A 25,715-nucleotide genomic window follows, 5' to 3' on the forward strand; every position below is an offset into this window, starting at 1 on the left:
TGGCGGTGTTGTGAGAGAAATCATATAGGATAAGTTCCAATGGGAATGTGTGGATATGGATACGTTTACATGTTACAATGTGGACTGTAAAATTGTGCCAGATTTTGTTTTGACAGCTACTCGAAAAGTATCTTAAGGGGGTGTATCGTCTTGAGATATTTTTTCCATATTTTATTTGTTCTTTAATTTCAAAATTTCGCACAATATCGCAAAAATGTTGCATCGAATTCTTAGAGCGATTGGGGCAAACCTAACTATGTTAAATTCATTTAACATAAATAGGCCAAGATAATAATAACCACAAATAATAATATAGGGAAATGGATCCTCTGCATAGACCAGGTATTCCCAGGCGTAGCTAGGTAGGTATCAGTGGCCGCTCCGGGGAGCCCAATTAGCGCTGTGGTGCGCCGTTTTGATCACACAAACTCCTAAGCCCGTGACTGCTGTTATGAAAGCAGGGAGCGTCTAGCCAGCTGGGATCTTCAAAGCCAGCCCGTAGCATTCACGAAGGAAAACACCTTTCGCACTCTGCAGCTGAGAATCTCTCTGAGGTCCCCAAATAATGGTTTACCCAGTCTCCGTAGCCTGACTCTAACTAGAGCTGGGCAATTGCAGAGAAAATGCATGAGGGTTTCCCCTTCTTCTCTGCAACTTCGGCAATTCGAATTGTAGGGTATGCCGACCCTAGCGGCATGGTCCCCTATGGGCCAGTGCCCCGTACAGACCGCCGTAATCTTGAATGCATTTGTAGGCGCTTGGCACAGGAGTTCTCGTGATATAAGCAGGCCAAATTCTCCTTGATTTGGCACAGCTTGTAAGCCTTCGCCATCTTAGCCCGCGGTTGCTAGGTAGTGCGAGTAGGCTCAGCCCCCGACAGCCGCCAGCGAAACACCGACTGTATTCACCGAAGGGCTGCCAAGAGCAGAGCCTCGCCTGGCCAACCCGTCAGCCCGCACATTCCCCTCTATGTTCCTAGCTGTTTATAGGCAAGCCGATCTTATCCTCGGTAATTACCGATTTGATAGTCTCGCATAGCTGGGGTGGCCGCAAACCCTCCAAGCAAGCTTCTAACTCACAGTTCGTTTGAACCAACAGCTCCAAGGTTTCACTAGAAAAGGAAGGGCTCTCATGTTCCTTGGACAGGATCTTACTGAGCCTCGCGGATTCACTGGCGCTTTCGATGTTTTGACAATAGCCCGACCAAGACCAGCTCTTGGCGGTCCTCATGGCCGGCTTGTACTTCAGTCCTTGTATGGCTGCCAATATTTTTGCCTGTAGCAGTGGTTGAAGATTTCTCTGGTCAGCTTCCTGAGGCTGGAGAGATCTTCAGCACGGTGGCAGTGTCTTTTTGCTGTACTTAGGACACGAGACTTTAAAGGCGGCATCGAATGCCTTTATCGCAGCCCCGACCTTCGACTACAGACAAAACCTATAAGTGACGCAGTTTTCCCGGGATAGGACCCCTCAGGGGTCGCTTACGACGCGGGATATGACGTCCCCGAGGTGCCCGAGTAAGCGGTTCTGACCCCCTAGTTGGCAGTACCCCTGCGTCCTAGATAGCAGCCTTGAGAAATCCTCTCGGTGAAGAGCGAACCACAAATGTCCACGTCGGGACACACTGGGAGTCCCCGGAGCCGTCGACAGCTCTCTGTCGATGTCTATGCGGTGATGTCAGCCTAGCTCTATCAAGATGGTAGTTGTGATGTGTATCAGGAGCCAGCCCCTTCGGGACCCTGGTCGGATAGTGTGTATTGATCCGGTGTTAGTAGACCGCGTTGCCCCGAGCGACCGCTCATTCGTCCGTGAATTGCAGGATCACCTAAGCATAGGTCAGGTCTCAGGGAACTGGCATAGAGGCTGTGTCCCCGAGGGTACACCCAATCCTGACTACTATGGCCGGCTTCCTTGCACACGATGCACTGGTGAGTTTCCCATGGAGAATAAACCAAAACCAACAAAAAAAAAATCGACGAAATAGCAGGGAACGAGGAAAAGCTGAATGCGTTTGGGCGCAGCACAAAAATGCGTCGTTCACGGCAGCGATCAGCGAAAGAGGAAACGAGGGCTGACGTACCTGATGTGACACCGGGACCTCCAAATAAAGAGGAAGCTTTACCAAGTGACGCGACTGTTCTAGCTAGAGCCGAAGAGGAAAGGCTCATCAGGAAATGCGCGGCAGTGGTAAAGCGTACGCGGTCGGCAACGTTCATCCCAAGGAACGTTAGCAAAGGTGTCAAAAACGGGCTGATGGAGCTGGAGGAAATATTGGATCGCATCTCCTTCAACAAGCGAACGTGGAGGACAGCGAAAGACAATTGGAAATCAGAAATAGCCGCATTCCGTTGAGAACGCTGCTTGCACCAAACGGACCGCAGATAACCCACTTCAAAGCGAACTGGGGAAAAAGCGGAAAGAACACGACAGGCCTGGAGGAGGCTTTATCAAAGTAGTTTCCAGGGCCCAAAAAAAGAAGTCGAAGAAGGATAAAGGGAAACAACTGACCACCCTGCCAGAGACCCGTCTGTCCAAAGACAAGGACACTACAGCAGCAGACCCGCTGAAGCGATCCGCGCTGCCGGGGACTTACCCCCAAGGCAGTTCGGGTTCAGAACACGGAGATCAACAGTGGATGCTATTATGGAAGTGGTAGATTGCGGTTCATCAAGCCGAGGCGCACAGCGGCCGATCTCGACGGATAGTGGTCCTTATAACGTTTGACGTCAGAAATTCCTTCAATTTCGTAAGGTGGATTATCTGAAAAATCGCTCCCTGCTCTATGAGACGCTAGCGAGCCAAAGGAGTATGGAAATGATGTCGGGAGTAGCACAGGGATCCATCCTAGGGTCGGACCTCTGGAACGCTTCCTGTGACAGTCTGCTGAGACTCGATATGCCCAAAGAGTCGTGCCTGGCCGGGCGCACTGTTGAACAGGCTCAAAGCAGACTTGGCATATTGATGCGACGGGTAACTGCTCACGATTGCAGCCTTGCGCTGGAAAAAACCGAAGTAGACATCTTGACCAGAAGGAGAATCCTGACCCTGCGCCCCATATCGATGGGCGAGCTGACGTCAAAACCAGCGGTTAGATACCTTGGTTTAATGCTCGACTCAAAGATCAGCTTCTTTGAGCAAATCAAAGCAGTATCGGACAGGGCTGCAGCTGGAGTTGCGGCCTTGAGTCGGCTAATGGCGAATGTCGGGGGCCCTATATCTACTAGGAGACGTCCCCTTATGGGAGCAACGCAGTCGGTTCTGCTCTATGCCGCGGAGGTATGGGCCGATGCCCTTGACAAGGAGGTGCATCGTAAGCCCCTTGTTCAAATGCAGAGACGGGGAGCTTTGCGAGTGCCGTCTGCTTATCGCACTATCTCCGAACCGGCCGTGATGGTGGTCGTGGGAGTGATCCCCGTTGCCCTCCTTGCCAAGGAGCGCAAAGCTATCTACCGCCGTAAAGGCGAAAACTTGGTGGTTGCCCGTGGAGAACGTCAACGCACCCTTACCGATTGGCAACTTTTTTGGCAAAATGACCCAAGGGCCAGATAGACTGCGCAGCTCATCGAAAATTTAGGCCTGTGGGTGAACCGAATGCACGATGAGATTGATTACTTCATTACCCAATTTCTAAGCGGACATGGAGGTGTTCAGTCTTACCTGCACAGGATTGGGAAGGCGCGATCTCCTGATTGCGTATTCTGCAACGGAGTGGCGGACAACGCTGAAGATACCTTTTTCTCTTGCGAGAAGTGGGGCGGCTTTCGTCAGCAGCTTTATGCAGACACAAGGGAGCTCTCTCCAGTCAACATTGTCAGATAGATGCTGAAGAGTGCTCTAATAATAAATGACGCGAAATGAAGGTACTACTAGTTGATCTAAAGTTCACGACACGTCTCCAGGCTTGAAAACGTCGATTTTTGTATAGAATCAATATCAATCGATCACTCTCCACTCTGCAGGGATAAAAGAAACAACTTTAGGGGGGGAAATATGAATCGCCATGGTTTTTGCCTCTCCTGGGACCGTATTTACGATAACGTTCTTTAGGTAATTGTGAAGATCATTTGTTATTGCTTCATCTCCAGGATCTGTGTTGACTGCGGTTATTGCGGCATCCATGTCCCCCTTATAAAGGTGTTGCCGAGGGCTGTGCTGTGGATGGCTTCACCTGATTGTCAGAGGGAATTCTAGGTGGTGTTGTTATTCGAGCCCGAAGCACCAAGCCAACGAGATAGTGACCCGAGATAGAACCCCCCAATATGTTCTGATATTCATCAAGACTGAAAGTTGGCGGCATTGTAGTCGATTGGGTTAAAAACGGTCGCATCTGGGGAGGCCCACGTCTGTTTATCGACCACTTTCCACGCAAACCAGGTACAGTATATATTGTTTAAAACGACATCGGATATTACGACCAACCTTTTATAGCGACGAATTGGCTAAATTTGAATTTTATAACGACGGACTCATGAGCGCAACAAGTAAACGCCAAGGAATAATTAAATTAGGGGAACTACCGAGTTATAGCCAGCGCAACAGAACATAGGCAATCAATTCAGTGTTGTGTTCAGTGATCAGTTTGGCATCAATTTTCTTGGTCTGGGTGGATACTTTGAAGAGTGAATTTTTAATTGGAGCTGAAGTTTTAAGAAAAAGAGGGTAACAAGATTATCTTTCGCGAAATGGAGTTTGTTCAGGTAGCGTACATTCCAGGATCTGAAAGAATCGTCGTGGTCGTCGTCGTTTATCCATCCAATCCGATGCAAATGTTCCAGATTTCTTGACATAAGGTAGTTTTTACATGGATGGGTTGTCGGCCCATCGCAAAGCCCTATCCTGTGGTGGCTTCGGTGATAGCTGCTTAAGGAGGTTCGAAACGTGCTGGAGTTCACACAAGACTATATTGCAAGTCTAGCTACGCAATTCGTGATACCCTGGTGTGTGTGTTGTGGGGAGAAGCTATAGCTTCCGAGCATTTAGACCATGTTGACCCATTGTACTCGACATCCCCATTCTAAGAATATTCCGGATTCGTTAATGTATCGCAGGATATCCGTTAGTGGATGTGATGCTACCCATCGCAACTGGAGAACATTGGCACCAAAAATCTGGGTGGGGCATTCGCATAGAATTTTGATGGAGATTCTTATAAACACCTGGTGTGCACGATACTATTTTGATGTGAGGAGCCTTTCAATTTTGTGAGCAGAGAAGAAGAATAAGGATAGGAGAATACAACTTTGAGACCGTTGACAATTTCTCCTATCTAGGGTCGAAAATCACAACCGACAACAACTACGATGATGAAATCCGCGCACGGTTGTTGTCAGCCAACAGAGCCTATTTCAGCTTACAAAGACTGTTCCGCTCGAAACGTCTCACCATAGGGTCAAAGCTCTTACTCTACAAGACTATGATCTTGCCAGTCCTCATGTATTCCTCGGAAACTTGGGTTCTTAGCAAGAAAAATTGCGAACTCTCGGCCGCGTTCGAGAAAAGAATGCTCCGAAGAATTTTTGGCCTCCTACACGAGGATGGACGATTCCGTAGCCTACACAATGACGAAATCTATGAGCGATACCATGACCGTCCGGTTGTGGATAAAATCCGGTTCAATAGGTTACGGTGGGCGGGTCACTTAATCCGTATGGATGAGGATGATCCCACCCGGAAAGTCTATAAGGGCAATATCTATGGTAGAAAAAGAAGACGAGGCAGACCCTGCCTAAGATGGAGCGATGGCGTAGGTCAGGACGCCAGACAGCTTTTAGGGATATCGAATTGGTGGACCTCGGCGCAAAGCCGGGATGTCTGGAGTTCCTTATTAAGGCAGGCCTAGACCGAATACCGGTTGTTGCGCCGTTGATGATGATGATGGTCGAACGGCCACCGTGAGTGACCGGAGATGACCTATAGGAAAGAACTTAGGTGTAAGTCAGCCATTCAGGCTACAGCTATCAGCTATCCCTCCCTCCCTCCAAAAATCGGATGACCGCATAAAGTTCTCCCCTGGCGATGAAGGGCTCCATCGCGGATGGCTGACGGGCGATTGTAGTTAGGATCGGCGGTGGGGGAACCGGCGGACAAGGCGGTGTTGCCGGATTTCGACTAGCCTTACGCGCGGCAAATTTACAGCGTTGGGAACCTTATTTTTGAAAGAGCCCTCGTACTTTCCTGACTGGATTGTCACGCCCCTTGAGCAGTGGAAAATGTTGACAGCATGGAAAGTGCAATAAAGCCGGGACGTCAATAAATTTCCCACTTGAATGAAGTAGATGGAGGGCTAAAGCACCCGTGGACAATGGAAATTTGTCGCATTTAATGAAGAGTTCTGGACCTATAAGTCAATTGCAAGATGGGTTTTCATAGATACATAATATAACATGGCTAGGAGTATTTTTTATATAATATATTTTTAGTCTGTTCTGTTCTATTACTAATTGTATATACTCATATAATAAAGTAAATTATAATAAATTACATTTTGTATTTTTTTTTTTATTCCATTTCATCCTTTTATGCTTCGTAATTGTCTGTTTCACTTTGTTTTACATTTCATAGAATTTCCTCATTGCAATTTTCACTTTCCGTAGCATGACAGTAGGCAATCTTATCTTCATTTTTTTTTTTTTGTTTTCCTAAACACCCTGTCGTTTCTCTTCTCTTACCAATCATACGGCTGTCGTTATTCGTTTATATATATATATTTATTTTTTTAAATGATTTCTCATGTTTTCTTCATTGTAAAAATCGTGTTATTTCAATAGATTCTATGTTAAGCTAAAAAGTCTTTATAATTTCCTGTTTTATTCGAATTATAATAGTTTTTTTTTTGTATTTTCGTCTCTTGCATGTTTTTTTTTTTGTTGCTTCTTTGATATTGGTAGCATCTTAAAGGATTTTTATTTGCCGGATTTGAAGAAGCTCTTGCTTTCGTTAGAGTCTGAGTCTTTGGATTTTTATAGACCTTTTTAGCAGTCGCGATGTCAAACTTTCGCTTCCCATCTATTGCTCATGTAAGGGCAAAGCTGGTTAACATAATAAGAATAATAAATTGCAGAAACTCAACAAGAAATGAATTTATTAACTCGATTTTCTTGGAAACGAAAACCAGGGAAACATGGAGGCTAGAACAAGGAAGATTTTACATCCTTATTTTCGTCCCAGTCCCCCCCCCCCTCCTTAAAAAAACATGCAAATTGAAACGGACAAATTAAAATACGAAATGAAAATTTCTTGTATTCCTAACATCAGCCAAAATGTTGTAAGATCTTTGTATAAATCGAATAATCCCAAATGTGGGCTCATGTGGCTACCATTTTAAAAGTGCATAAATCATGGGTTTTCTAGCGTCGGCAATTCACAGGACATAACTGAAAACTGAAAGGGAAAGGGAGAAAGGAACAAAATTTATGTGATTAAGATATCAAAACCAAATTATCGAGTGGAAATATAAACGAAAATTAATCAGAAATCAATGAATGAGAGACAACAAACAAAAGCCCATAGAAAATAGATAGAAAAATTTCAAATGTTTCTTTTTGTTTTCCTATTTTACAATCCTGACTAATAAAATCAATCAATTGATTTCGATAATTTTTGTTTTGCCTTCTCAATTTCTAACTTTCGGAAAGTATTTTAACCGAAATTAAAAAAATATCTTTACAATAAAAGTGAAAATTAAAAATGTGTACCAGAAACGTCTTGCTCTGTATTTCCACGATTCGATGACCCTGATGATTTATTAGAACCGTTAGTTATAGTCACTAGAAAATAGAATGATATCAAACCATCAATTATCAATAAAATGCAGACTATCTTAAAAAAATAGTAAAAGAACCAGAAGGGGTTATATATCTCCGAAAGGAGGAAAGCAATAAAACAAATTAAACAAATTTACAATATAACATTCTTACTTTGATTAGCCTGATGAATAATTGATGTAATGTCACTCTGCGATGCTGAAATATCTTTACTTGTTAACACATCCGAGCTACTTGAACCTTGATATTTGCATTGTATGTATCATGATGGATGGATGGACAAAAAAAATAGATGACGGAACGAGCGAGCGTGAGAGAAAAAAAATGGAATTTACATGAAACTTATATTAGATTATAAATGTAATTCTTAATGATATTTTTCTTGTTTATAAAAAGTACTAAATGTGAAGTGTAAAATATTCTTAACACATTCTGGACCCCAACGTGTATCTGGCAAATCCTAACAAAATCCTACTTGCTGGAGTCGCTGAATCAAGAAATGTCCTGCTGCCAAAACATGCACATAGTTTCCCCAATAGGGACAATAAAATGTGGACAATCCACTGACACTATCGATCAAAGGGTAGTATAGGTCCCAGGGCGAAACGTGGATTGGTACCCACGATGGAGCATAAAACCTGGCAAACTTCTGCTGAACCGACACCAACAGCTCTACTACCAAACCCTATCTCCACCTCCACGTGATGATCGCTGGGAATATCTATCTTTACTAAACTGCAGATGGAGACGGATGAAGGCGAGTCTCTCGCGCCTAAAAACGGGACAAAATGTATCAACTGGTCCTCCAGATTGGCGGTTGGGTAAGGCTGACAACCCTACACGGAAAACCGATGTTAGCCACGAAAGGAGCATCGGACAGGATGGACCTTACAACGACGAACCCGACAACGACAATGGATTAACGATTTGCGCATTTACTTATAGAACGTGCGCTCCCTGTACAGACCGAATGCTTTTCAGCAGCTAGCCGATACCCTGTCCCAATATAGGGCTGATGTAACAGCGTTACAAGAGATGCGATGAACATCGACCGGTTTCCTGGAGAAGAGCCACTACACCATATATTATAGTGGCCATCCAGTAAACCATGTGCTCGAAGTAGGTTTCTTAGTCAGCCAAAAAATGAAACCTGCTGTTATCGGCTTTAAAAATATAAGCGAAAGACTATGCACTCTGCGTTTGCGCGGCAAGTTTAGAAATATCAAGCCTCATAAACGTTCACATCCCTAGAGAGGAGACTGCAGAGTCTACGAGGCAGTTGAGCGAACCGTTGAAGCCTGTCCCTAGTATGATATCAAAATCATACTTGGAGATTTCAACAGTCAAGTAGGGACGTAGCCCGTATTCAGGCGATACGTTGGCTCCCATAGCTTACACGAAAATACAAATGATAACGCACTGCGGATTATTCAATTGGCAGGGTCACACGAAATGGTTGTTGGAAGTACCTGGTTTGCGCGGAAAGCGGTCAACAAACATACATGGGCCTCTCCAGACGGGACGACTTTCAACCAAATTGACCACGTGCTGATTGAACGTCGCCACCTCTCAGCCTTGATGAATGTCAGAACATATAGGGGGGCCAATATAGACTCGGATCACTATCTCGTGGGAATGGTGCTCGGAGCTCGAATTACGACACCACCTACAATCCCCTCTGACAATCAGGTGAGAGTGAATACTGAAGCCATCCACAACACAGCCCTCCGCGACACCTATAAGAGGGAAATGGATGCCGCAATAACCGCAATCAACAAAGGTCCTGGAGATGAACCATCAACAAATGATCTTCACAACCACGTGACGAACGTTATCATTGATCCGGCCACAAAAATACTTGACCCCAGCCGCAAAAAAAGTCGGAACGGCTAGTTTGACGATGAATGTAAGCTAGCAACGGAACGGAAGAATGCGCCGACTTTCACAAACAATCCCCAAGGCAAATATACATAGTACAGTCATAAGCTCTGTCAGTCGATGCCAATAGCGAGAAATGTTAGGCCACCGAAACTGATAACACAGCGCACGGAGAGTACCTAACCGTACCCCACCACTTCCGTCAGACTTTCAAATTCCCAAGGTCAGTAGCGCGTGAGCGACAACACGATGAAGTTGAGTAACTACGAAAAAAGAATCGCGATTATTGCATTGCACCAATGTGGGAATACGCCGAAAAAGATTCATAGTTTGTTAAAAAAAAAAAAGCTGCTGGAAAACGAACTGCTGAATACCGCAGGGGCGCCTGCGCTCCGTACGCGGTGAACGTGTTCGTCGCAATCTTTTTCGCAAACAGAAACGAATGTCGGCAGAAATGGGCGTTTCAATTCGTATTTTACGACATCTCAATCTCGGAGCGGCAACCACTGTTCTTTTATCGTTCCGGAATCATTTTAGCTATTTTCTTTGCCCCAATTGTCACACTCAAAACGGGTATTTCCAGGTTTGGGATCCTACAACGCTGCGAGAAGTAGCATACGCAAAACGCAAGCGACCATCAGATGGTGATCTCTTTCGCGGCCGAAGTCAGCTTCTCTCTTCTTACGCACATCCAGGAGACAAATTCTAAATCTGCTGTTGATCGCAAAATTGTTAAAACCCAGCTGATTTTATGAAAGGCTCTGTACTTGAACGATGTGCCATCGATAACGAGGCGGTGGAAGCTGTAGAAATCCACAAACCTCCAACCATTATCGTTACGATTGCCAAGACCGTACTTCCCAATCACATGTCCGAGCAAGATGTTGTTAGGGCCCACCTTGGCATTCAGATCACATATAATAACCACAATGTCACTTTTAGGAAGTCTTTCCCAAACTGTGTGTAGTTGCTCTTAAAAAGCATCCTTTTTCATTATATCGGAAGATTCCATTGGTGCATAGCAACGCACAGTTGTGACGCTCCTTCATCTGGACCGGAATCTTTTAGCTAGAAGCCTGTCAGAAACTGGCTCCCAGGTCAACAGAGTGCATCTTGCGGGGCTGTCAGAAACAACCCGACACCGGATTCACAGCTGCTACCACTTAATTTTGCAGAATACAAATGAACATTGTGGGAGGGGAGTACTCTCTAGAGTCCCACCATCTTACTTCGCTTAGGCCCAGAATGTTCAGCTTATATATTTCGAATTCTCGCTCGATTTGGAGAAAGTGAGCATTCTGAGGACCTTTGATACCGTTGTTCAGGAGGGTGCGCACATTCCAGAAACCAATCATTGTCCGTCTTCGCTGGAAAACCGTGGTGCTTCTAGCAGAACTCGGCTCCCGCTCACAAAGCCAAGATAATTCAGCAGTGGTTAGCGGCGCATGTTCCTGACTTCATAAACGCGGATGAATGGGCCTCAGGAAGCCCAGATTTGAATCCACTGGACTATAGCCTTTGGGCTAAGTTAGAGGAGACTACCTGCGATTGAATTTACACCGATTTGGAGAGTTTGAAGGCCAGCATCGTGCGCGCAGGTCGAGAAATGCCACTTCATACCGTGCGTGAAGCGGTCGATGCATGACCTCACAGACTTGGGGCCTGTATGGCTGCTAGTGGCGACCATAAATTCCGTTTGAAAGCTCTATGTTTCCCTTTTTTAATGGCGTACTTTTCAATTGATTTGGTTTATTACTTTGTGAGAAATAAAAATTTGTTTGAATAACAGAACTTATGGTTATACTATGTAGTATTCCGCTTGGTCCATTTTTTATTAAATAATGATGGACGATTGCAATCCTCCAGACTTTCTCTCAACCGTTCTTGCCCCCACAGACCATGTCCCTACTGAGACCTCAAAGATCCCAACCTTACCGCAGCCCCGCAATATATCAGAAAACAGCAGATCCTCTGCAAGATTTGTGTCTTTTGGACATCCTTTCTCTTGTGTCTTTTGAAAAAAACACAACTCGAAGGATGACACCAACTTCCCTGTAATCGAGCCAAAAGTTTAAAAAAAAAAACCCACCCATCTTTGTTAACGAAGTTTTAACAAAAACCCTCACCTATTCTCACAGCAATCAAACCACAACAATAACATAAAATAGACATAGCCCTTTTCTAAGAAACCTTCAACCTTGACACCGTCAGCTACGATCCTACCAAAACTTCTCATTGCCCTTCAATGCATTTGCTTCGAGTGGAAAACCCAAACGTGCTTAGCCAAAAAAAACATCATGGGAGCTAACTGCTGAGGGGCTAAATATAAATATAAAGATCTATGGGACCTGACCCACGCCATCAAGAAGAAAAGGCAGTCTCCCGCTCCGATAGAAAACTGGAGTCCTCAATTCTCGACGAGCCTCCTGAACCACCTTAAAACCCTAACAAACGACTCTATTTACATCTCTACCTACCTCTCTATCCCGCTAACCCCATAGACATGGATGAACTGTCCACCGCCCTACAGAAAAAACAAAAAAATCCGCTCCAGGGACGAACAAAATTACATATAAAATGATTCTGCATTGACTCCACAAAAAAAAAGCAAACTGCTGGATATCCTAAACTCCTTGGTCCTGTTGGAGCAAAGGTGAGGCAGCGTCCGACGATTTGCCTCTGATAAGAAACAGTAAAGCCATCTTCGCTTAATATTTTTAAGGTTTGGGTGCTAAGCCCTAAACGGGGGCTCCGTGGACCAAGAAAAGATGGAGTAAGTTGCTCCCGATTTGGTCCGGTCCAATATCAAATGGATGCCGACTTAGGACCCCTCAATTCTTAAAGAAAATACACGAACTTGATTTTGTTTTACAACGCTAGACCTTGTGCTGCGAAAAGTCATCCATGTAGATGCGGATCCTAGGGGTTTAACGTGAGTACCTGCCGTACAGGCACAATCCCACGATCCTCTATGGACACAGATTGATTTGGAGACCACACTCAAAGCCGGGCATTGACACTGACTGGCAGAGCGATACTGGTTTATACTGGGTCCAGGTTCAGCGTCCATACTAGTGGATGCGAGGCCTATCCAACACCTCTGCCGTAACTAAGGTGTACAGCGTTGTACAGCGCATCTCTATGCTTGAGCTCACAAGGAGTTCTGCCCGCGATGTAGGCATCACCGCAACCGCAAATAACCAGGCCGAGAGGACATTGTCCAGGAGCATATGTTCTCAGAGGGCTACCCCGTTTCCCATATAACCAGATAACCTCCGGTGAGATGAGCCCCTTGCAGACAAAAATAAAAACAAATTTTGAGAATTTTATTAAAATGTAATGTTGAGAGCGTGCTTCATTATTAGATCAGCCTTGGGAAGCGTGGCCAGAATGTGTTAAGAAATCCGTCATTATTGAAAAAGGTACCAGTCTAGTTGTCGTTAATAAAAGCTTACAAAGTGAGTACTAAAATTTTATATTTATTAAAATGATTTGTAGTAAATGCGGGGACGAAGTAACTCCACAAGAGATTCCTCATGGTCTAATTATGATGACATTGGACGTATGCAGCATAAACATAAAACACAACGGCTTCCATATTAATTAAGCTTCTTCAATTAAGGACGAAACCATCATTAGGAAAGATTCACCGAGAGGGGATGGTTTTCCTGGGTTCGGAATAGAATTTGATGAATTGCGAAAATTCGGGAAGGCCTGCATAATTTCTAGACGAACTACAAACACTGGAGGCCAGAACCTGCTCAGGGTTTTCGCTGAGCAAGGACTAGTGCTTGCAAACGACTCTCAATGATACGACGTTTGGATATCTGGATTTCTTGGTGACCCTTTCACACTACGCTCCATGCATAGAAGTCCAGAGAATTCAAATCCGAGCTGTTGGGAGACCAAAATTCTTTCGACCATGTTTTTTTCGCATTTGCGGAGCGCAAATTCCTTGGGGCCACAGTTGTTTGCTCGCTCTGGTGTTCCGTCCCTTTTCCGCTCTCCTTTTAACTGAATATATCGCGTGGGGTGAAGACCGCGGAAGGCACAATATCACCGCTGGCAGTCGTCGCGGTATGGTTCCGCCAACTGGAGACACAATTGCGCTGGCTGGCGTCACGACGGACGCCACCCTTTTCAACCACGCCCTCATCGGTCTCGACGAAGAGACCATCGGGCTTGTTTCGGACGTTCTTGAGGATTACTCGTACGCCCGCTTGAAGGAACAGCTAATTCGAGCACTTTCTCGCACTTGAAGCAGGTGGGTGGAAATAAGGTTGGCCGAGAGTTGCTAAAGTCCCTCTGGCTGTAACGACTCACTCCCTGCGCGGACTCGGGATCGCTGGAGGTGTTGTCCGCCACGGTCGACAAGGTACATGAGGTGTATGTGCAGCCCGTGATCGCGGAGGTTTCCGGAGACACGACTCGGGAGGTCGTTGAGCTCAAGGTCATGATGAGGACACTGGCCGACGCGGCCACAAAGCTTACAGCGACGGTACTCGGTTGCAATTATGGGCGAGGTCTGCTTCCCGAAAAGAGCGCTCGAGTAGTCGCACGCCGAGACCCTCATCGGCCTTGATGATTTGTTGGTACCATCGTAAATGCGGGAGTTCAACCGACTAAATGTACCACCGGATGCGCGTTTAACGCAACAAAAAACTAGGCTCGCTGGGTGCCTCGGCGACGGCTACCCGAACCGCAATACCACCTCGCCTTAGAATCTTCGATCCCCTGAACAGACGTTGCTTTCTGATCGACAGGGGCGCTGAGGTGTCGATTATCTCCGTACCCCGTCCGGCAAAATGTACGACTGGCTACCGCAAACTCTTCTCCCATCCGCACCTATGGCTATAGGCGTGAGTCTCGGACTGTGGCAAACATTTTCGTACCGAATCGTTCTGGCGGACAATACACCCCCATATTAAGCACAGACTTCCCTGTGTCACTATGGGCTGTTAGTGAACCCGCAGAACAAGGCCTTCATAGACCCCACAACGTCTCTACAGTCTAGGAAAATTTCTACCTGCGAGGACGACACTCTTTCGTTTATTTCCGAGGATGTTGCCGACCACCACAATCGCGTAGTGCTCAGAAAGTACAGGAACATTATTATGGAAAGTAGTTTGTCCAAACCGATGAAGCACGATTGCAGCATTAACACTACCGGCTCCCCAATCTTCTCAAAGGTGCGTCAACTTTCACACACAAGCTTGCAATATGCACCGGAGTGCAAACGCTCCCAAGTTGCTAGCGCAGTTCGCTGCGGAGACCAAAGGTGATTTAGTGCTCATCCGTGAGCAGTACCGAAACAAGGACTCAGCTTAATGGCATGCTGACATATCAGATACCTCTGCCATCTGGGTTCGGGACGGCACCTTCCTTGGGGTCCTCGTCCAAGGCCGAGGGGACGGCTTTGTCTGAATTCGGAGTTTAGGGATATCGTGTTTCGCTGAATGAAACGATACCAGACTTTCGACGCAGGCTTGATGCTTTGGAGGACGCGATCTTAGGCATGGATGAGCGGATCCTGGTCGGGAGTGACCTCAATGCCAGGGCACTTGAATGGGGCATGCCTCACTCAGACTCCAGAGGAAAACTAATTCACGAAATGGCGGCGAGAACAGGACTGTTAGTTCTGAACACCGGATCCACCCCAACCTTCCGGCACCCAGACGGCGAGGGAAGCATTCCGGACGTAACCTCCGCGTCAGAGTCACTGGTGGACGGGTGGCGAGTTCTGGAAGACTTCTCGAAAAACAACCATCATACATTACCTTCAAAGTAGTAGACACCACCCCGCGCCACCCCGATGCTTTTTCTGTACATGGAACGTGGCGGAAGTGAACACCGGGAGGTTTCTTGAAACTTTTGGAATAGGTGGGTCCGCGCTGGCGGGTACTCTTGGGGGTGGTGGCGCTTCAGCTGACACTGTCTTAAATCAATTATGAACCTGATAACGCCGGCCTGCGGAGCCCCAATGCCCAGGAGGGCATCAAGACGTGGCAAACTTTCTATGTATTGATGGACAGTGGAAATTGCAGAGCTCCGGAAGGAGTGTCACGGGCCCCAACGCTTACCACAACGTCTCAGCGGGAGGAGGCATGTACCATAATGACGGAGGTACAAAGGAGACTCCGCAGTGCAGTAAACAAGAGCAATGATCGCTGCTGGCAGCATCTGATCGACGAGGTGAACGGGGGTCGGGTATAAACTGGTAACTCAAAAAATCTGGACTCTGCGGAAACGCTGTCCATTTAAAGACAAACGGAGCCATGTTGCCCATTACGTTCGGGTCCTTCTCGTTGCAAAGAAAATAAAGCTCGACCGGTGGAGGAGCGGGATGGCAGAGGGTTCCTTGAATTGAAAGTTCCCTTCCTCCTCTTACCTCTCGCTAGTGAAAGAAATTCCATGATTTGAAGCCTCCTAAAGCCGGGAGAGCGAGAAGGCTAGCCCGAAGTAGTGTGTCAAACGGGTTTCAGACTAGCATTCTGATGACAGCGTGGTGTTTAGTTGGTAGTCCGACAGCGTATTGTTGTTGGAGCCCAACACTTTCCTCAACATTCAATTCAGTAGTATTCAAATGGATGTAGCTCAAAAATATGTTGGCCTGATTTTTTCATATGTAATTGGGAAGGGATGGAAGAGGGTCCACCCATTCTAAATTCCTTTTATAGGGACTCGATTCACATCACTTCTAGACCAACACCTCCATTGCAAAAAGAAAAATACGGCCGGAATCTTAAGACATATTAAATGATAATCCTTAACAATGATGGAAAATGGGGAAAAGTCTTATTGCACGTACCTGATGAAATATGTCTATCGGTGCATCCGTATTGAATAGGTTGATATCCATGACTAGGATTATAAGGAGCTAAGGGGAAGGGAGAACACTTTCAGTATAGAAACTGTAACCTTGAAATGAATTACGACCATTACCTGAGTATGGCATGTAGAGAGGTGGATTAGGTAGCGGCGCAATATCACTTGTAATACTTTCTGTATCGCCAAGACTAACTGTTGAACGACCTGACAAATAATATTCCACTATTAAAAAGCAATTAACGAGGGACATTGTCAACTTGAAACTTACAATTCTGTTTCTTTCCATCACTTAAGACATAATAGCACTGTTCTGAAAATGTTAATTTATTAACCGTATGTTTTATTAAATTATTACGAAGCATGGCTGAAACTATCCGTCTCGCTTCGCGACGATCTGGCACATCCTCAACATTTTCTAGAACCCAGTTAACAGCGTCAGCACCTTTGAAGATGAAAAGATCGAAAGTAGATTCGTTACTATCTAAAGGGGCGGGAGAGTGGATGGGATGTTAATTACCGATAAATGCATTTGGTATTGTTATTTTCAACCACATACGATCGCGTATCTCAAGACCGCTATCTGGTTTTATCATGGCCTTAACAATTTCCTCTAAATTATTACGATCCAAACGTTCTTTAATTGGCTCTGATATATCAGGACAGATACTATCGTGTGAAGCTAAAGCTTGTGTATGTGCTACCCATGCACCAGGATCGATTGGTCGCACAGGTTCAGTGCGTGGTATTGTAAAATAACCTTTAGGATTTGGATCCCAACATTTCGCTACAACTAACTTTATAGGTCCAGGCTTTTGTACAACCTCACGTAGTACACGTACAGCTTCATCATTAGTCATATTTTCGAAGTTTACATCGTTTACCTGGAACGGGGCGAGAGGATGGTTATAAGTGGAGGTTAGGGTCCTGAAGAGACAGAGAGAGACGAGTCCACTTTACCTGTAAAATCATATCACCAGGCTCAATACGGCCATCCAATGCAACAGCACCGCCTTTCATAATACTTCCAACATAAATCCCGCCATCGCCGCCACGATTTGACTGGCCAACGATAGATATGCCCAGGAAATTAACCGCCTCCATATTAATAGAGACTGTGATGATATTTAAGGACATTGTCGAGTCTGTAATTGAGCTGTAACTCGACGTACGACTCATACTCGGCGCACGTTTTTTACGTCGCTGAGGCTTTTTCCGCACTTGTAAGCGCTGTATGCTACTACACTCGGTCATATCGCGATCAAGGGTTATTTCACTTTCCGTTCCAAACAGACTGGTTGAGTCCAAATCGCTGGATAATACTGATGCTGACTGATATGTTAACGGTGGCATCAGTTGTGTTTGCGGTAAGTTCATTTGTTGCGTTATACCGCCACCGACACCGGTCCCTGGACCAGAAGGATGATGGCCCGGTTGTTTGCCAGTTAAGAGACGTTGTTGCGTGCACACTCGACTGTCTATCTCGCTGGTTGGTACCTCTGAACAATTATCAGATTGATTTGATCCGTCGGCCGAGACAAGCTGCAGGAGATAAACCTTGGTTAGTGGACATCGGGAAAATGGTAGTGGATCGTTGGTAACGTACCCAAGAGACGACTCGTCCATTGAAACATGGCAAAATCGTGGAATCGTCAGCGATTTCCTCCTTGACGACGCTGAAGTTTTACAAGAAAATTGAAGTTTAGGCACCATTGAAGGGTAGTGAGTGAGGATATTCTTACCCAAAGTCCGCATCCATTGACTTAAAAAAATACTTGTAATTATTGTTTTGTTTATTTAAGACCATTTTGAAATCCCTAAGTGTCACTTGTGATGCCGGCAACGATATCTTAACCAAATACGGTGTGGTCTCATCGTCGATGTGATAAATGACTTTTGTTTCAGCTCCGGTATTCGTCCTGTCCTCCATTGTGTCATTTATTTCCCGGTTTTGTTGCTGTCGGACAAGGGTGTCCTTACATAGAACTTGTGGAATTGAAAGGGCTCAATGCAGTTTTACGCCTTTTAGACGCGAAATCAGCAAAGGCAACGGGATTGACCGATGCAATCCTAGCTGATTGGTACATACGAATTCATAGGAGATTTGTCAACTGCTTCACAACACAAAATCACTGCAAGAAGGGAATAGGTATCAGCAAAGATTGCAGTCTGAGAAAGGAAGTGGCTGCCAATTGAATTAGATCAGAACATAAACAAATTATTGCGTCCCAAAGGGTCCAGACGAACCAATCAATTGCTTGAGGATAAGTGACCAAAACCTCTGAGGAAACTCGCCTGCCGGCGCAAAGTTTGACGACTACCCCAAGAGCTGAGCATCCTGAAACTGCACGTGCCCAATCAGGCGATTTTCACGGCAAAATCCAACCAGGCCGGGCGCAAAACAAATCACACCCAAAAGACGCAGAGAAGACCCAACCAGCTGTCAGTCATTCGAGTTGTCACCGGAGCGCCCTGCCCTCCTCCAGCCCAGCTAGGTACCACCGCAAACTACCCGGACTGACCAGGGACGCTTGGTCCCTCACAAGACCTAAGACTTCCTCCGAAATTCACCCCAAAACTGATCACCCAGAACCCGCCGTATGTTTTGATATTGTTTTCCTCAACGCCCTGGCGCTAGTATGTGTGTGCAGAGTATCATAATCGCGGGAGTACCTTGGCTCAGACTTGGTCGTTCACTTTGACGGAATCCACGGGAAATTGTCAACAAACGGACGGCCCTGCCACAAAGCGCACAATCACCTGGACCGAACGACTCGCGTGTACAGAAGACACCCAACTTTTATACTTCACAGCGAATTAACATAATCAGACAAAAGCCAAAACAGGGCTGGCATGCAATGGGCTAAACAGAAAATCACGGCACGTCCCACCCGCACTCTTCGCGCTGACATATATCTACCCGGTCTTCAACAGTGTGTGCGAAACGAACGCAACAAACATGGCGGCTTTGTTTGCGCGATGAAATTCCCTTCCAGATTCTCAGATTGATGGAAATGCCGGAGATTCGTCACATCGGACGCCACACTAACTCTATTGAATTTGTTTAGTGAAATGATTAATTCAATGGCGACTTTGAAATTGTGATACCAAGCCCACTTACGACCGGATTTCTTGTCCCGATCTCCCGGGGCACGAAAAGCCAAGTGTAAAGAAAAACACGACTATAAACGTCAGCCCAGCTGCATACGGACACAAATTGAGTTGAATCTATCGCAAGTCACCGACGAAACGTCTACCTGAATTTTGATGGTGGAACGAAATTTTTAGCACTCGGGCGACCTGTCATTCGCCAAGCACTTGACGGCGTAAGGTAGAATGCCTTGAAATGCATCGAGACCTCCTCTGCGACACGAGAGACATCTAGTTGAGAAAATTAGTAATCGTCCTTTTTCCACCATTATTGGGGAAGCATATGCATGACTTCCATGGATTTTTGCAAATTTCGGGCTACACAATGTCATTTAATCAACATTAATTCATTAATTAATAATTACACGCACAATAATCCATCGCAGTAATTGCGATGGCAAAAATCATGGAACATGGTTGTGAGATATGATCCCAACCGCACGATATGACATCTAGTGGAGATAATCAAAAATTACTGTTAATGTCCATTATAAGTGTGGAACTTGGATGTCGGTGGCGATGTGGATGGAAGACTGGAAGTGCTGCAAGCAAGGGACAATGGATGTTACAATTATCTGCATACCTCAGGGGTCGACAACGATCCTTAATGGGTTGCCTATGGTACGGGGAGTGGCATCCCCGGAGTGCCGATCTGCGTCCTAGGTAGTCGCCTCGAGAAAGTTTCTTGGTGAAGAGCGAACTGGTAATAACCGATACCCGCCGGAACACACTAGGAGCCCCGGAGCCGTCAACAACTCCTTGTCGACGTCGATGGGGTGATGTGAGCCTAGCTCTGCCAAAGTGGTAATTGTGGTGTGTATCAGGAGCCAGCCCCTTCGGGACCCTGGTCGGGTAGTGTGCATTGAACCGGTATTAGTAGACCGTGTTGTCCTGAGCGAGCGTTGATCCGTCCCTGAGTTCCGGGATCAGCTAATAGTAAGTTAGGCCTCAGGAAACTGGGGTAGGGGCTTTGTCCCCGAGGGTATACCCGTCCCCTTGTACACAATGCGCTGGTAAACAACTTAAATGGCGAGGCGAACAAAAACAAATCAAACGAGGAGATAGTGGAAGCGGAGAGTGAGCTGGCTGCGTTTATTCGCAGAATGAAAATGCGCCGCTCGCCCAGCGCATAGCAAAGGACGCAACAAGGGCTGATATACCCGACGGGACATCGGGACGCGCAGACGGAGAGAAGGATTCGCAAAGTGATGCGGCACTTGCAACGGAGACAGGAACCCAAACTTTACCAAGCAGTGCTATAATTGCGGAAAGAGGCACAGTGGAAACTGCCGAAACTAACCAAATGGTTTCGAATATAAGCCGAGTGGGAAGGCTGTCGATTACTCTGGCGCAAGCTGAAGAGGAAAGGCTTATTAAGAAATGCGTAGCAGTTGTGAAGCGCTTGTAATCTGCGACGTTCCTCCAGAAAAACGTCGATAAGGGGGTGAAAAACGGGCTAATGGAACTGGAGGAGCTCCTGGACAGCATTTCATATTATAGGCGGACATGGAGAGTAAGAGAAAATCCGCAGGAAGCAAAAACATCCGCGCTTCTGGACAAGAACTCTACGAGTACTAAACGGACCGCAGACAGCCCATTGTAAAACCAACTGGGGAAAAAAGAAAAGGAGGAAGGGACATCTGAAGAGACTTCACTCAGGTACTCTTCAGGGCTCAAAAGAAGAAGACAACAACACGCCGCGTCATCAGAAATACCTCTGCCTAAAATCAAGACGGACACGAAGGGCGGAACACCACAAGAAAAGGTGGGACGACGAAGCAAGACTAGACCGCCAGCTCTGCTTCTAAAAGCAACGAAAAGCAAGGCTTTTGCGGAAGTCCTCAGTGAAATCCGTTACAAGATCAAACCCGAAGATAGCGGAACAGAAGTGTCTTCCATTCATAGAACGAAGGGTGGTGGAGTCCTAGTCGAACTAGGCCCGAGGACAACAAAGAAAGTTACGTTTTGTGAAGCAGTCAAGGGGCTTCCGGGAGGAGAGAAAGCTTTGATGGAACCCACGTGTTCTCTGGAAATGCGAGACGTTGATTGCCTCACAGAAAAGAACGAGGCAGAAGAGGCCATCAAACAGAGGTAACCAATGTCCGGATTGGTATCACCTCTGCGAGCTCCCGAGGTCAGAAACTCGTTGTGGTTGAAGTTGCTGAGCAATATGTGAGGAAGCTTATAAACAGCGGAAAAATCAGAATTCGCTGGGTAGTGTGTAGGATACGAATCCGGACGACCCCAACCAAATGTGGCAGATGTTTGGACCACGGGCACACGTCTGCAACCTGTCGGGGACCTGACAGAAGAGGAACATGCCGAAAATGAGGTCAGCCAGGCCATAAAGTGGATAAAAGGAAAGCTGCGTCCTATGCAGGGACCGTGGCGCGTCTGATGAGAATGTTGCGCACACTGCGAAAGAGCTAGGACATGGTCAACATGGTTCGCATCTTACAAATCAATATGCACTGGAGTGCAACCGCTTACGACTTGTTAGCGCAGTTCTCTGCGGAGACCAAAGCTGATTTAGTACTCATCAGTGAGCAGTACCGAAACAATGGCCCAGTTTCATGGCACCCTGACATATCAGGTACCGCTGCCATCTGGGTTCGGGACGGCACTCTCCTTAGAGTTTTTGCTCAAGGCCGAGGGGACGGTTTTGTTTGGATTCGGTGTTCAGGGATAACGTTTTTTGGTGTCTATCTTACGCAGAATGAGACGATGCCGGACTTTCGTCGGAGGCTTGATGCTTTGCAGGACACTCTCTTAGGCACGGATGGACGGATCCTGGTCGGGGGTGACTTCAATGCTAGGGCACTTGAATGGGGCATGCCTCACACAGATTCCAAAAGGAAACGAATTCTGGAAATGGCGGCGAGACCAGGACTGGTAGTTCGAAACACCGGATCCACCCCAACGTTCCGACGCCCGGGGTGCGAGGGAAGCAATACAGACGTAACCTTCGTGTCGGAATCACTGGTTTCGCTGGTGGCAGAGTAGCGACTCCCGAGGACCTAAATACGAAGCATTTTCACAAAAGAGCAGTCCTTAGACGAGCAGCTATCGTACTTTTGGGAGCTCGAGAAAGTGGACCACCTGCCACGCCCATTAACGGCGGCAGAGCGTCGCTACGAGGAGCATTTCATGCAAACCGCGATACGAGACAATGCAGGATGCTTTATAGAACGGCTGCCTTTCATTGGCGAAACGGCGGAATTGGGGGATTCGTATAACATGGCCCTTAAGACGTTTGCTTCTCTAGAAAAGAAGCTAAACAAGTCACCCCATCTCAAGGCCCAGTAAGTAGCTTTCATGAACGAATATGCCCAATTAGATCACATGAGAGTAGTTGACGTCAGGCAGTCATCAAAGCTTCGTTACTTCATACCTTACCATGCAGTTCTGAAGCCAACCAGCACAACGACCAAACTACGTGTAGTTTTCGATGCATCTTGTAAGACCATTTCCGGGGCCTCCCTCAACGACATATTGGCCACAGGACCAGCTCCAATCCGAACTGTTTTCCGTTCTATTTCGTTTCCGGTTGCCTACATTCGTATTTGTTGTCGAAAAGGTGTACAGACAAATTTGGATCCACGAGAATGACCAACGCTTCCAAACCATCTTGTGGAGAGACGACCCCAGTGAGCGCATTCGCGCATATCAATTGCGAACAGTTACCTACGGCATGTAGCATCCTTTCAGGCTATCCGGTGCCTTGAATATCTAAATTAGGAGGGGCCTCGCACATGCCCCCTCTCTCTCTAGGTTGGGGCTGACATCCTAAGCGAAGCAATTGAAGCGCAACATCAACTGAAAAAGTTGCTGAACACAATAGGCTTCAACTTGTGCAAACGGTCCAATAATCATCTCCAGCTACTGCAGGGGATTCCCAATGGAAGATATCGAAGTGCCCTTGGATTTCGACCATTGGGATGGTCACCCATTCCATGTCCGGATAGCTGAGTGATTATAGCACAACGCTGTTGTACGGAAGATGGCGGTTCAAATCTCACTGGTGGCAATGGGATTTGTATCGTAATTTGATGTCGGACACCAGTGGACTCAGCTGTGAATGAGTACCTGAGCCAAATCAGAGTAATAATCTCGGGCCAGTGCAATGCTGTAATCACATTGCCTCCTACAGGGTACTGTAATCCTGTAGTCATTCTAGCGGCGACCACGCGAACTGAATTCAGGGTTCATTGGCAGGAGTAAGGTGGATTTGGGACTCGTTTTCGGGAGTGGTTGTTGATTCTTGTTTGACATAAATCGTCTTGAGCTTATTTCGTAGCTCTAAGGAGCCGACATGGTTAGTTGGTGGAAGCTTCGTTGACGTATATTATATATATTGCGAGGTGGCTCTTGGAAGAAGTCAAAAGTCACAGGCCTAGAAATAGGAAAACAAGCAATGTGCTCGAGGGGATTGAGTCTCTGGCGGTATGGTGTGTGGGAACCCCGTCATACGCGGACCGCGGCACAAGCGATGTTTCAGATATTCAATTGGTAACCAATCCAAGGGACCAACCGAAGCAGACCTCTTCAATTAGTATTCGCAGGAATAGATTCCAATTGACTCCACCTACCGGAGACAAAGCCTTAAAACTGAGTTTAAATTGGCGTAGTTGCGTGTGGATTATCAAGCAGAGATCATTCGCGGATAAAACTTATAGCTTCCAAGAAAATCGGTTCCCAGAATGAAGAAACAGTGGAAAGAAATTGCCTGCAGGACCCCATGGTAGGGCAGTTTATTTACGGTTTAATGATTAATGAGTTTAAGGAACTCTTGGCCGCGAAGAATCCTCCGAAGAATGTTTGGCCCCCCTACATGAGGATGGACGATTCCGTAGCCTACATAATGACGAAATCTATGAGCGATACCATGACCGTCAAGTTGTGGATAAAATCCGGCTCAATAAGTTACGGTGGGCGGGTCACTTAATCCGTATGGATGAGGATGATCCCGCCCGCAAAGTCTATAAGGGCAATATCTATGGTAGAAAGAGAAGACGAGGCAGACCCTGCCTAAGATGGAGCGATGGCGTAGGTCAGGACGTTTTCAGACAGGTTTTAAGGATATCGAATTGGTAGACCTCGGCGCAAAACCAGGGTGTCTGCAGTTCCTTATTAAGGCAGGCCCAGACCGGATACCGGTTGTTGCGCCGTTGTTGATGATGAAAAATTACTCTGGAAGACACATGTCGGAAACACTTGCCGGAAAGCCACGAGGGCTCTGATGACTTCTAGACCCATAGCAGGAAAAAAATGGGGTTGCAGTCCGAAGATCCTATTTTGGATATATACTGCAATAGTAAGGCCAATGATTAGCTATGGAGCGGTAGTCTGGGCAGAAAGAACCGAACTCAGCATACAAGCCAGGGAATTGCATAGTCTCCAAAGGGTGGCTTGCGTGTGTATCAGTGGGGCAATGAGGACATGCCCAACGGCCTTCCTGGAGGTCCTTCTGGGATTAACCCCTCTCCATCTACACATATAGATGGAGGCAAGGAGGGCAATATTCAGGATGGCCGGTAGTATCAGTGAGGCGGGGAGCCGCCTAAATTGAAGGAAGATTGATATTCTTTCTAGGCGGTGTCTCGAATTACTGATACCAAGGGATAACATGACAACGAGGTTTCACTTCGATGAGAAGTTTGAAACACGTTGGAGTAACAAGGCAAACTGGGAGAGCGTGGCGGCGACATACGGCTTAAACCAGCAACTGATTACTTGGTACACTGACAGATCCCTCAAAGCAGAGGGAGCGGGTGCCGGTGTCATTAGTTCAAGGAAAATGTACTTTGAGTCAATGGGTGGGAACACTAGAATATTCCACACGATAGACAAATGTGCTTCCATTAATCTTCAAAGGAACTACAGGGGGCGGAACACAGCTATTCTCACCGATAGCCAAGCAGCGATCAAGGCACTTAGGTCCAACCAGGTGAACTCTAAACTGGTGTGGGAATGCCTTGAGAGACTGAATACGCTCGACTCCGATCGGGAAACAAACAGCACTGATTGGCTCACCTAAGTATAACTCAACATTTTCGAGATACTTTGCGACAACAACTAGCGCTACATCGTCAGCCTAACTCA

At 46.5% G+C, this 25,715-nt stretch overlaps 1 protein-coding gene across 7 annotated transcripts; it reads right to left on the reverse strand.

Moving 5' to 3' along the window:
* Positions 1-6,391: 6,391 nt before the first annotated feature.
* On the reverse strand, positions 6,392-19,803 carry LOC119660797 (segment polarity protein dishevelled). Of its 7 annotated transcripts, none has more exons than XM_038069621.1 (11): positions 19,721-19,803; positions 18,206-18,595; positions 18,070-18,139; positions 17,424-18,005; positions 16,984-17,347; positions 16,735-16,908; positions 16,581-16,670; positions 16,447-16,515; positions 7,914-8,000; positions 7,692-7,763; positions 6,392-7,377 (listed from the first exon to the last, which is right to left on the reverse strand). In XM_038069621.1, exons 2-11 carry the CDS (start codon positions 18,391-18,393, stop codon positions 7,358-7,360), a joined length of 1,716 nt encoding a protein of 571 aa, XP_037925549.1. In that variant the 5' UTR covers positions 18,394-18,595; positions 19,721-19,803; the 3' UTR covers positions 6,392-7,357. The 7 variants fall into 7 exon arrangements, with proteins under 7 accessions (XP_037925549.1, XP_037925550.1, XP_037925546.1 ...); XM_038069622.1 differs by having other exon boundaries at positions 7,914-7,958; positions 19,585-19,789; XM_038069618.1 differs by having other exon boundaries at positions 19,585-19,789.
* Positions 19,804-25,715: the final 5,912 nt, after the last annotated feature.

Source organism: Hermetia illucens, chromosome 7 (genome assembly GCF_905115235.1).
Source record: "Hermetia illucens chromosome 7, iHerIll2.2.curated.20191125, whole genome shotgun sequence".
NCBI lineage: Eukaryota > Metazoa > Arthropoda > Insecta > Diptera > Stratiomyidae > Hermetia > Hermetia illucens.

Bases quoted from the DNA above. Each gene is read 5' to 3' on its own strand.
- LOC119660797 (XM_038069621.1), bottom strand. From the start codon at position 18,393: ATGGAGGACAGGACGAATACCGGAGCTGAAACAAAAGTCATTTATCAC. The intron at 16,671-16,734 runs GTAAGTTTCAAG...ATTATTTGTCAG, and splicing joins TGATGGAAAGAAACAGAATT to GTCGTTCAACAGTTAGTCTT. The intron at 16,516-16,580 runs GTAATGGTCGTA...CCTTCCCCTTAG, and splicing joins TCTCTACATGCCATACTCAG to CTCCTTATAATCCTAGTCAT.